At 43.8% G+C, this 12,029-nt stretch overlaps 1 protein-coding gene across 5 annotated transcripts in view; it reads right to left on the reverse strand.

Moving 5' to 3' along the window:
* MGA (MAX dimerization protein MGA) overlaps positions 1 to 12,029 on the reverse strand; it is a 161,336-nt gene that overhangs the window by 100,542 nt on the left and 48,765 nt on the right. For all 5 annotated transcript variants that reach the window (XM_089686914.1, XM_089686916.1, XM_089686913.1 and 2 more), the window contains exons 7-8: positions 10,640 to 10,738; positions 2,861 to 3,561 (exon numbers count right to left, since the gene is read on the reverse strand). In XM_089686914.1, the coding sequence (XP_089543040.1) occupies positions 2,861 to 3,561; positions 10,640 to 10,738 (800 nt within the window). The remainder of the gene's footprint in view (positions 1 to 2,860; positions 3,562 to 10,639; positions 10,739 to 12,029) is intronic.

The following is a 12,029-nucleotide window of genomic DNA, read 5'->3' on the forward strand; positions in this document are numbered from 1 at the left end:
CCAGGGATGAAACCCAGCGTCTGGTGATGTCTATGCGTTCCAGACTTCAGGCTGTAATTGACTGCAAAGGATTTGCAACCAAGTATTAAAAAGTGAAAGTTTGATTTATGATTATTATTCTGTCCCATTACTTTTGGTCCCTTAACAAGTGGGAGGCACATATGCAAACTGTTGTAATTCCTACACCGTTCACCTGATTTGGATGTAAATACCCTCAAATTAAAGCGGACTGTCTGCAGTTAAAGCACATCTTGTTTGTTTCATTTCAAATCCATTGTGGTGGTGTATAGAGCCAAAAATGTTAGAATTGTGTCGATGTCCCAATATTTATGGACATGACTGTATGTTTTGATCATGCCCAGTGGTAGATGTCCAGAAAAAAAGCTAGCAGAAGCCAGTTCTGATTCCAGAAATCTGAGGGAGAGATGTAAAATTTCCTGAATTTTAATGCCATGGAGGATAAAAACTTTTTTTTTACCCAGAAAAAAAAAAATGGAAATTTTCAGTAAAATTAAAAAAAAAAAAAAAAAAAAAAAAAAAAAAAAAAAAATTTAGTTTAAAATAGTTTTACAAATAGAAAGTTAGGACTAAGATTAGGATGCCATTAAAGTTCATGTGCATGTAAAGGCAGGCGTCCCAATACTTTTGGCAATATAGTGTATATATGATTAATGTAAAAGAACATATTCCACACTTTCCAGGAAAAAAAAGAGGCCTTAAGCCTCCCTACAACTTTGCCCTTGTTCAACACCAAGAAAAGTTTGTTACAGAATAAAGCTGCTAACTCAGAGACCCTCCTTAACAGAGGTGATAACTAGAAAGGCCACACTACAGGTAACATCAGATAAGGGAATAACCCAAATAGGTTCAAAAAGTTGGCTTCTGAAGAGCTGAGAGAGCACCAAATTAAGGTCCCAAGGAGACACAGGGGAACAAACAGAGGGAAAGAATGAGCTACTCCATGCACAAAGGCCTTAACTAAAGAGTGAGTGGCCAAAGGTCTGAAATAGAAAAGCCTAAAATTATCCTTTAATTGTAAACAATTGTTGGTCAAAATTAGACTGGAGGAAAGACAGAATATATCTCAATGAGTAATTAATAGGATGAATGTTCCTCGACTCGCACCAGGCAAAATAGACCTTCCAGAATGGTAGATTGTACGAGTCATCCTTAGCTTTTAAGAGGACTAAGGATGACTGAATCTGACAGGATTGTTGCTTCAAATGCCATGCTGTTAACACCGGTGACTGAGAAGCAGGATGGCACACTGACCCTTGAGACATGTGGTCCAACAATCCAAAGGGCTCACAGAGCATCTGCCAGGAGCTTGAGTATCATTCAGGAACAGGAGTGAGCCGAGACGTTTCAGTCTCAGACCCGGAACACAATAGTCACTCATAGAAAGCGATGTATTGATGTTACATGGGGTGGGGTTAAGTGTGATGTTCCCGGGTGGCCCCGCCCCTTACATATTTAAGAACCACCGGAGCAGGCAGAAGGCTGGAAGCCATCGTCGGGAACAGAACCTATTTTCTTTTTCTTTTCTTTTTTCGGGTCGGCGGTGGGCATCATGATCTACTGCGGGAGACAATCTTTTAGTTTTTTCAATAAAAGACTTGTCAAAGACAGTGTCCTGTCTTTTTTGACACTACACCTTGTTTTTTGTGAATGAGTAGCGGTACCATGCACCCCATACTCATTCACATGGGGGGGCAGGATCTGGGGGCCCCCTTGTTAAAGGGGGCTTCCAGATTTCGATAAGCCCCCTGCTTGCAGACCCCCACAACCACCGGCCAGGGTTGTGAGGAAGAGGCCCTTGTCATCAACATGGGGACGAGGTGCTTTTGGGGGGGTGTTTATGTAACCTGGTATGGTTCAGGAGGGGGACGCTCGCTCGCCCCCCCCCCCTTCCTGACCTGCATGCTCGGATAAGGGTCTGGTATGGATTTTGGAGAGGACCCCCACGCCATTTTTTTTTCTTTTTTTATTTTGGCATGGGAGTTCCCCTCAAAATCCATAACAAACACAAAGGGCTTGGTATGGATGGGAGGGGGGACTCCACGCCATTTTTTTAAAATTTATTATGGGGCTGGTTTTTAAGTGTAATTACCACTTTTTTCTTCACTATAGCTCAGAAATTCAGCTGTCCCTTTCCCCCCAGCTAAAAGAAAGAAAGCTTTTTTAAGTTTATTTCACAAGTTAAACGAAACAATGTTTAATTTTAGTTTCTTAAAAGAAACAAAGTTTCTTTTAACTCTGGGGAAAGTGACAGCTAATCTTTTTGAGCTATAGTGAAGAGAAAAAAAAAAAAAGCCGGCAATTGCATTTAAAAATCAGCATCAACATACACTTCGTACTGCGAAAAAAAATTGTAAAGAATTCATAAACGGAGGCATTATTTTCAATGGATTTTCATTCGGAAACTGAAAAATACATTACCTTAGGCATTCGTAAACCGAGATACCACTGTAGCAGGATATGGTGTCAGGATCCGCATAGAGCAAATAAACAATTCTGCACCATGTCAACAAGCAGCCGGTAGAACTGAAATCATTCTCTGTTTTAACCAATACTTAAGAAAACAAAATATCTGCATATAGACATAAGTTCTTTCCTACGGATAGGTTATATCTAAAGTTAAAAGTAACTGAGAAAAATAACCAAATAATAAGCAAATGTCTTGAAATATTGTCAAGGATATCGCTGAAGTTATCGGAGATCAATGAAAGTGCAACTTGGGGCTCTAAAATGCTACATGCATTCACCATAAACAATTCCAATTTCCAGAAACAAAAATGCCTCTTTGTAGGTCATGAATAATGACTTTCCAAACATTAAGTAAAATAAAAGATTATCTTACCTGGGTAGTAAGAAGAGCAGAAAGGGCAATCTCAGCACGCTCCTCTGTGACATAAGTGCGTGGCTTCCCTTGACATAAGGCGCTCTCTTCAAGTTCCATAAGTTTCATTTGAACTTTAGAAAATCCAGTAGACCTTTGTGTGAAGTGTGGGCTCTGAAATGGAGTATTTGGTAATTTTGACCACAAGCTTTCTTCCCCAGATGACAGAACACTAGACTGGACTGACACATCATGTTCAGACAAAGGCGGTCTCTCTCCAGATGGAGATGTAGCAGGACTCATTACACACAGTGGAGTAGGTTTTGATCTCTTTTGACTTTTTGGCTTTCGTGGGGAACGGGACTTGACCGGCTTCTCCCATGCTACTGGAGGAGGCAATACAGGCTTAATTTTTAATTTCAACTTTGGAGTTGAGGTTCGGCGTGTATATTTGCGCTTTTTCACTGGCTGGGGAGGAGACTTTGAAATATTTACAGAATTTGATGATGCTTGAAGAGCTTGCTTCTTCAACACGCTGTCAAGTGTTCTCACATAACTGGCACTTTTGGTGGGAAACTGGAAATTAACTGTTGATACAAACGTCTCATTCTGAGAAGTCCCTCTCATGTCCTCCATCAGTTTTGCTTCATTCTCTAGATACTCATCAAGTTCATCACTGCAGAAGGCTGAGCGATTCTTCAAAGTTGCGTCTGAGCTACCAGCTGCATACAGCATATATGAAGTATTAGTTGTACATAATCATAAGTGAAAAAATTCAAATACACTATTTAATCCCACACTAAATGGGCAAATGTTTATGTGCACCACTCCAAATTATTAAGGTTTAGGCATTTTCAGTGAAGGGTACTACCATTAAAGCAGAACTAAAAGGCATTTTTTTTTTGATAGTGTAAGAGAGGGTTATAACCCATCGGGTTTTTTGCCATCTGGAGAGGCAAACTCCATGTAAATATCCTACAAGCTCCTGTAGGCATAAATTTCAGATGTTCACAAATGCCTGGCTACACGGGGTATGTTTCCATACTTGTTTATCAGCCACCAAGATTACGGGTACACATGCTTACTCTGATAAACGAAAAAGGACTTGTAAATTTGGCATATTAGCTGCTTGGCTCCTTGCCAGCCTTCCTCTAATGGTTATTAAATTATATCTAAACTGAAGACGAAAACCATTACCTATTACTGTACTTCGTGTAAAATCTTTCTTGAAATCCATTGACCAATACAGGAATTCTGATACTATTATATGATTATGCCACTTACAGAAGGACTGGCAAGCAAGCAAACAAACAAAAAAAAAAAAAAAAAGCTGTTGACCAACGGAGGAAAACCCTCCTCCACCATTAGGTCTCTGTACCAACCAGTACCAAGATCATAAACAAGTAGTGGGGTGGGACCTGTGCCACTCAGTGGAAAAAATCCTATTTTCTTTCTCATCCATCAAGAGATAAAGGAATTTGGATATTTTTGGGATGACAAAGAGCATTCCAACTGAGGGTTGGCCATTAGAGCACCAACCGCCAACAGGCCCAGTAAAACACAATATTGGGGATTTCACCTAAAGAGCTACCTGAAGAACAGCCAAGTCGAAGGCCTCATGAGGTTGAGCCCCCCCCCCCATTTGATAAACTGCCATACGACCAAAGGGAGAACCCGGAAAATTAACCAGGATCACAACCAAAGAGGGATTACTCCATATGGTGGGAAACACCAAAAACTGAAACAAGCTGTAAAAACTGATCAATCATGAAGGTAAAAGTAGGAGTTAAAAGTCCTGGAGTAGTCCTGGAGTCGGGAATGGGAGGAGGAGAGAGTAGGAGGTCTTGTGAGGAACGAAGAGTACAGGTTGTGTGGTATTTGGGTATCAGGTCGGTGAGGTAGTTTGGGGCAGTATTATGAATAGCTTTGTACGTCAATGTTAGTAGTTTGAATTCTATGCGCTGGGCAATCGGAAGCCAGTGGAGGGAATGACAGAGGGGGGTGGCGGATACGGAGCGGTTGGTAAGGTGGATGAGTCTGGCCGCAGAGTTCGGGATAGACTGAAGCGCCGATCATCTGTGATGAGGTAAGTCGGTGAGGAGGGAGTTGCAGTAGTCAAGCCGTGAGATGAGGGAGTGAATGAGTTGTTTAGTAGTGGCTGGGGTGAGGAACGAACGTATTTTGGAGATGTTGCGGAGGTGGAGCCTGCATGAGTTTGCCAGCGATTGGACATGGGGCTAGAAGGACAGATTGGAGTCTAGAGTGACACCTAGAACTTTGGCTTGCAGGGTGGGACTGATGGTGGCATTATTGGTCGTGATGGAGAGGTTTGGGGGGGGCGCGGGCTGGGGGGAAAACTAGGAGCTCGGTTTTGGAAAGGTTTAATTTGAGGAAGTGGAGTGACATCCAGTCTGATATGTCGTTCAGTAGGCAGCTGATTCGGGCGGAGACTGTAGGGGTGAGGCGAGGGGTGGAGAGGTAGATTTGCGTGTCACCGGCATAGAGGTGATAGTTGAAGCCATGGGAGTGTATCAGTTGGCCAAGAGAGGAGGTGTAGATGGAGAAGAGAAGGGGCTCGAGGACAGAGCCTTTGGGGACCCCAACAGAGAGGGGGAGATGGCAGCATTATAGGTAACACTGAAGGAGCGCTGGGATAGAAAGGAGGAGAGCCAGGAGAGAGCAGAGTCTCTGAGGCCAAGGGAGCATAGTTTAAGGAGGAGGGGATGGTCAACTGTGTCAAAGGCCAGGGATAGGTCAAGGAGTAGGAGCACTGAGTAGTGGCCATTAGCTTTGGCGGTTAGCAGGTCGTTGGTGAGTTTGAGTAGGGCAGTTTCGGTGGAGTGTAGGGGACGGAAGCCAGACTGTAGGGGATCAAGGAGGTTGTTGTCGTTGAGGTGGGAGCTTAGGCGATTATCGACTAAGTGCTCAAGGAGTTTGGATGTAAATGGCAGCAGGGAGATAAGTCTAAGGTTGTTCAGGTCGGTGAGGTCCAGGGAGGGTTTTTTGAGTATGGGCGTGATGTGCGCGTGCTTTAAGGGGGAGGGGAATGCACCAGTAGAGAGGGAGAGATTGAAGATGTGAGTGAGGGAGCGTAGGATGGAGGAGGGTGACCATAGGAGTTGTGTGGGGACAGGGTCAAGGGGGCAGGTGGTGAGGCGGGCTTCGAAGAAAACCTTAGTGACCTCTTCAGTGGTAGCAAGGTCGAAGGAGTGGAGTGTTGGGGGGGATTTAGTGTGCGGGATGTTAGGTGGGGTGGGGGTCTGGGCAGTTGCGAGGTCAGTGGAGGGGAGTGTTGAGGGGGTTATCATGGGAGGGAGGCTAGGTGGGGTTGAGGTCTGAGCATTGGCGATGTCCCTAAGAATAGTAATATTCATGATTACTTGGGTTATGCTGCCACATTCAGATGAATGACCATTGGACAAAGAAAAAGCAGGAATCCCCACTCAGACATAACCCCTCCCAGCTCAACCAAACCTCAGTTCTATAGCAAATAATGAGCAACAGGTTCATGATCACTCAGGATATCCCAAAGCACTGAACATGAGGGATAGGCAACACAATAACTGGGCCAACACAACCAAAACCCAAAAGCAGATAAGAGGGAACCCCCATTACAAAGCCATCTGCAAGACCTTCCGTATAAAATTCGTGTCCACAGAGGTGTGAACTTCTACCTGGTAAAACTTAGTAAATTTGTGATGAGAAGACCAAGTAGCAGCCTTCCAAACTTGAACAACAGAGGCTTGATACTGTATAGTCCAGAAGTCACTGGCATTTCTGGTGGAATGGTCCTCACCTGGGAGAGCACGAACCTGCCTAAAGGTATACAATGGGGAAAATTATTTGATCCCCTGCAGATTTTGTAAGTTTATCCACTTACAAAGAAATGAAGTGTCTATAATTTATATAATAGGTGTATTTTAAATGATAGAGACAGAATATCAACAAACAATCCAGGAAAAAAAAAAAAAAGTTGAGTTGCAGTTCAGCGAGTAAAATAAGTACTTGATCTCCTACCACCCAACAATAATCCTGGCTCCCACAGACTGGCTATGTGCTAATGCAGTAGACAGATTAGTCCTGTCAATTTAAGAAGGTTCTCCTAATGACAACTCATGTGTATAAAAGACACCTGTCCACAATCTTTCTTCCATTCAAACCTCACCACCATGGACAATACCACAGAGCTGTCAAAGGGCGTCAGGGACAAGATTGTAGACCTGCACAAGGCTGAAATGGGCGACAAGACCATCAGCAGGAAGCTTGGTGAGAGACAACTGCTGGAGTGACAATTTGCAAATGGAAGAAATACAAAATAATCAATTGCCCTCAGTCTCCAGTTCCATGCAAGATTTTGCCTCATGGGGTAAGGATAATCATGAGAAAAGTAAGGGATCAGTCTAGAACTACACGGAAGGAGCTTGTGAATGATCTGTTGGGACCACAGTCACCAAACAAACCAATGTTAACATAACACACCACCATGGACTTAAATCCTGTAGTACCCGCAAGGTCCCCCTTGAAGTTTGCCAATGAACATCTAATGATTCAGAGAAGGATTAGAAGAAAGTCAGACGGAACCAAAATTGAGCTCTTTGGCATTAACTCGACTTGCCGTGTTTGGAAGAAAAAAAAATGCTGACTATGACCCCAAGAACACCATCCCTACAGTCAAGCATGGAGATGGAAACATTATGCTTTGGGGTGGTTTCTCTGCTAAAGGTACAGGCCAACTTTGCTGCTGAGGGGCTAATGGATGGGCCCATGTATTGTAAAATCTTGGATGAGAACCTTCTTCCCTCAGCCAGAACACTGAAGATGGGTCGTGGATGGGTCTTCCAGTATGACAATGACCCAAAACATACCAAGGCAACAAAGGAGTGGCACAAGAGGAAGCACATTAAGGTCATGGAGTGGCCTAGCCAGTCTCCTGACCTTAATCCTACAAAAAATGTATGGAGCGAGCTGTAACTTCGAGTTGCAAAGCGACAGCCAAGAAACCTTAAGGATTTAGAGAAGATCTGTAAAGAAGGAGTGGACCAAAATCCCTCCTGAAATGTGTGCTAACCTGTTAACCAACTACAACAAACATCTTACCTCTGTATTTTGCTTGGGGATCCAATACTTATTTTACTCACTGAATTGCAACTCAATTTATAACATTTGTATCATGCGTTTATTCTGGATTTTTGGCTGATATTCTATCTCTATCATTTAAAATACACCATGATAAAAAATGATAGACCCTTCATTTCTTTCTAAGAAGGCAACCTTTCAAAATCTGCAAAGGATTATTTTCCCCACTGTACAGGCTGTGGACTTTTGTAAGTTAAGATTAGGCTGCGTAAACCTCACCCACAAGTCACAGCCCATTTCCTATACTGAATCCATACAAAAAGGTAGGCCTGGGCAGATCTTTCCGTTTTTGGACCCGTTGGAAAGATGTGTGTACATGGATCCACAAAGCTGACTTTCTTCATATGAGGCCTGAATGTCCCACAGTGAATATGCTAGTAAGAGGTACTAGGCTAAACACAGGCGCTACTAAGTACTAAGGTCCCCAACTCACATTCATACATATACATATGAGGGCCAATTTTTGACGGGAGCCAATTAACCTACCAGCATGTCTTTGGAGTGTGGGAGGACACCCTCGCAGGCACAGAGATAATATGCAAACTCCAGGCAGGTGGTGCAGTGCTTGGATTCGAACAGACGACCCTAGTACTGCCAGGTGGAAGTGCTAACCATTTAGCCACTGTGCTGCCCTGGGTGGGCATTAATGTACCATTAAGGTCTTTACATATTTTGAGGACAGGAAACTTCCCCAAAAAGGAAAAAAAAAAAAAAGTGTGGTGGCCCAGATGGGGCACAGCCCTAGATACTGGGGTGACACAGGGACTGTAACAAAGGGTCTGAAAGGGAGGAGACCCAGGGGGAAGAGAGGAGGTGCATCAGTCTGTGCAGTAGCGCAGGGAAGAGAAAAAGTAGATCAGGGATCTCCAGGGGCAACAGATTAGCCTATGAATCTAAGGAGGTGTATTCTAGACCTGAAAGCATAGAAGTAAACTACCCAAGGAACTACCAGAATTCAAGCCCAACTACACACTTCTAAAGAGGGCCCACATCTTAATGTATAAGGATTTTCAGTGGGCTTGGCTGGTCTCCGAGTCCTAGTCCTAATGGCATAGTATTCTTGATGACTGTATCAAGTGTAGTACCAAAGAAACAACATTCCTTGAAGGCCAAAAAGTCAGATGTTCTTTTGATATGGTATCAGCATCCCAGTGTGTGACTTCTTCCATGGGGGCCTCTCGCCTGCTGCTTCTCCTCACTCTGCCCTCAGACCCTGACTGTTTAGGAGCAGAGGTGGCTCTTTAATCAAGTAGGCGGCCCTAAGGTCTAATTAAAAAGCCTCCTCTGCCCTTCTGCCTGAGGGCGGCGCCGCCACCCTGAAAAATGCCGCCCCAGGCAAAGGCCTTTTTTGCCTTGCAGTAGATACACCCCTGCCTGTAATGGAAAACTGGGATATAGGAAGGAATTACAGCTGCTGGTCAGTAGAATCCTTACCCAAGGATCCTTAGGGAAATATGCCCTCTTAACTATCTAGTAGCTCAAGGTAGGTCACTGGTGGCTGCATAATGGCCAAATTCCACAGTTTACTAAACTCCCCCTCATAAGGAAACAATTCCAGCTCACTCTCAGAGAGGACCAAATACCCTTAAGGTACTTTTTTTTATTTAGATAGATTTTAATTTTTCTTAAAGAAGTTTAAAGAGAATCCTCCTGCGCTTAAATGGAGCCCTAACCCTAACCTTATAGCTGATAAGTGTAAGTGACAATGAATAACACAGTGTAGCGCTAAAACAAACTAAATATCAATAATCAATATGTGAAGCTGGGATCCTGCAGTGGCAGGGTGTACTGCATGGGTATCTGGAAAGGTGTTCCAATATGGCCCCCATGCCGGACATGACATCACTGCGTAACCGGAAGTTCCTCCCCACGTACGGACGTGTTGCGTCACGCTTGCACGTGACTTCCTCAGGGTATCCTGGGGGCCATATTGGAACACCTTTCCAGATACCCATGCAGTACACCCATAGCATGTGGTAGAAAAGCAATTATGTAAAGTTTACAATGTGAGTGGGCATTTTATATTTATTTATGCTTCATGGAGCACTATATGTTTTGGGACGTTTATTTTTGATTTGTTTGTTGTTGGCTCTGGATATTTGTTAATGTTATTCACGTATTTGTTGTGTGTTGCATGACACGTAACACTGTTTGCACAGTTTATGTTCCCAAGAAGAGGGAATTCACGTGTTGCACTTATTATTTATTTGGATCCCTCTACTGTGGTTTTTAGGGGGGATTGATTGTTGTGCACTTATATCTATGTTTATCACATATTGATTATTGATATTATTTAGTTTGTTTTAGCGCTACACTGTGTTATTCATTTTCTTAAAGAAGACTTTCTGCATCAAGTTCCAGAGAAAGTGCAAACTAAGACAAGTGGGCTCAGTAGCACTACTGATAAAGGAAATATCAATTTGGAAAATCTATTTGGTTCTAAAAGAAACAGTTAACAGATAGGACCAACAATGGGGTAGACTCCCTGTGACACTGAGAATTATATGACTATGCCACTACATTTCCTAGTTACCCGTCATGTTCTAATCTACATTTACCTTAGAAGGCATACAGATGAGTTATGTCACTACCATTTATCTCTCTACCTCATGAAACATAGGTGAAAGGGTGGTGCACGTCTAAACTTCAGTAAGGTAAACTCACCTTCACTTTTCACCAATGGGTTTGTAGAGAATTTATCCCGCCAACCTTTAATCTTTGTATAGTCAGTTGTCTTTCCTGTCCTAGACACAAAAGGAAGCCCTAAAACAAACAGAGAAAAAATATTTTATATTTTAAGGCTAAGTACTCAGGTAAATTAGATCAACTTGTATGCAAAACATTTATACATGGCTTACTGAAAATAAATGAATAGTAATAGTGGAGGAAAGCTGAACCACAAGCAATAAACCTGGCAAAAATGTATAGGGTGAGAGATCAGAATCCCTTTGGGGGGGGAGGAGCCTTGTTATGGCGGCGTAGGAGAGCACGGAGCGGGTGCTCTCCGAATCACCTCTACCATCCCGGATGCCTGTGCAGGATTGACCCGGGGACTTACCCACGAGCGACGGCTCTGGAGCGGGACCGGCGGCCCGGGAGCGGAGAGTGGAGGGTGTGCTGGGAGACGGGGCTTGCTGCAGGAGGTCCGGACGGAAGTGCAGGGCAGCTGAGAGAGCGGAGACCCACGGAGCTGACAAGTGGGAAACCGCAGAGCATTACTGGGAAGGGGAGAAAGCCGGCCGGCATCTGCAATGAGAGTGAGGACGCCGGTTCGCTCCCCCCTCTCGCTCCCCCCTTGCAGACATACAGGAGAAGACACTCGATCAATGGATGGCCCGCTCCCAGTGTGTGTTGAGTCTATACACAGGGGAGTAGGGGCTGAGGAAGAAGAACCAGAGGAGTCCCCCTGAAGAGAGTAATTGGAAGCTGAAGTTAGCAGCTGGTGGTTCGGGGCTGCCTCACCAGAAGAAAAGCAACCAGAGGGTGAGTGTGAGCAGCACGACCAAACAAATTGTGATTATATGGTGACTGTATGTTTAAAGTGGGGTAGACTCCCTGGGGAAGATGAGTATAAGTGAAACTAGCAGCCCTGGAAGAAGAAGGAGCGCATAGTGGGAAAGTGGATAATTAAGCACGTGTTGAAATCTAGGTACCTGGTCTGAAGCTGTTAAACCAAGGTGGTTCCTGTATTTAACTGAATAAAACCACAGAAGAGATGAAGAATAAAAACGCTAAAAGTAGTGGGCTAAAGGGGTCCCAAGTAGGCACGATAAAAAAATATACATCTCAAGGTAATGTGACCCCAGAAAGATCTCAAGATATCGGTGATAAAAGTGAGCTGGAAACAAGCTTGGAAGCTAGCCCGAGACTCTCCCTGGGAACAAAGCATAAAAGTCAACAAATATTAGAGAATGTGGAAAGGAAAAATCTGGAAAGTGAACTACAAGTACCAAATAAGAAAGAGATGGCAGATATGTTCAAAAGTCTAGAAAAAACAATAAAACAAGAACTGACAATCATACAGAGTAATTTAGGGCAAGTGTTATTGCGGATG

This window comes from Staurois parvus, unplaced genomic scaffold, assembly GCF_062004578.1.
Source record: "Staurois parvus isolate SC_StPar_1 unplaced genomic scaffold, SC_StPar_1.0 ptg000414l, whole genome shotgun sequence".
NCBI lineage: Eukaryota > Metazoa > Chordata > Amphibia > Anura > Ranidae > Staurois > Staurois parvus.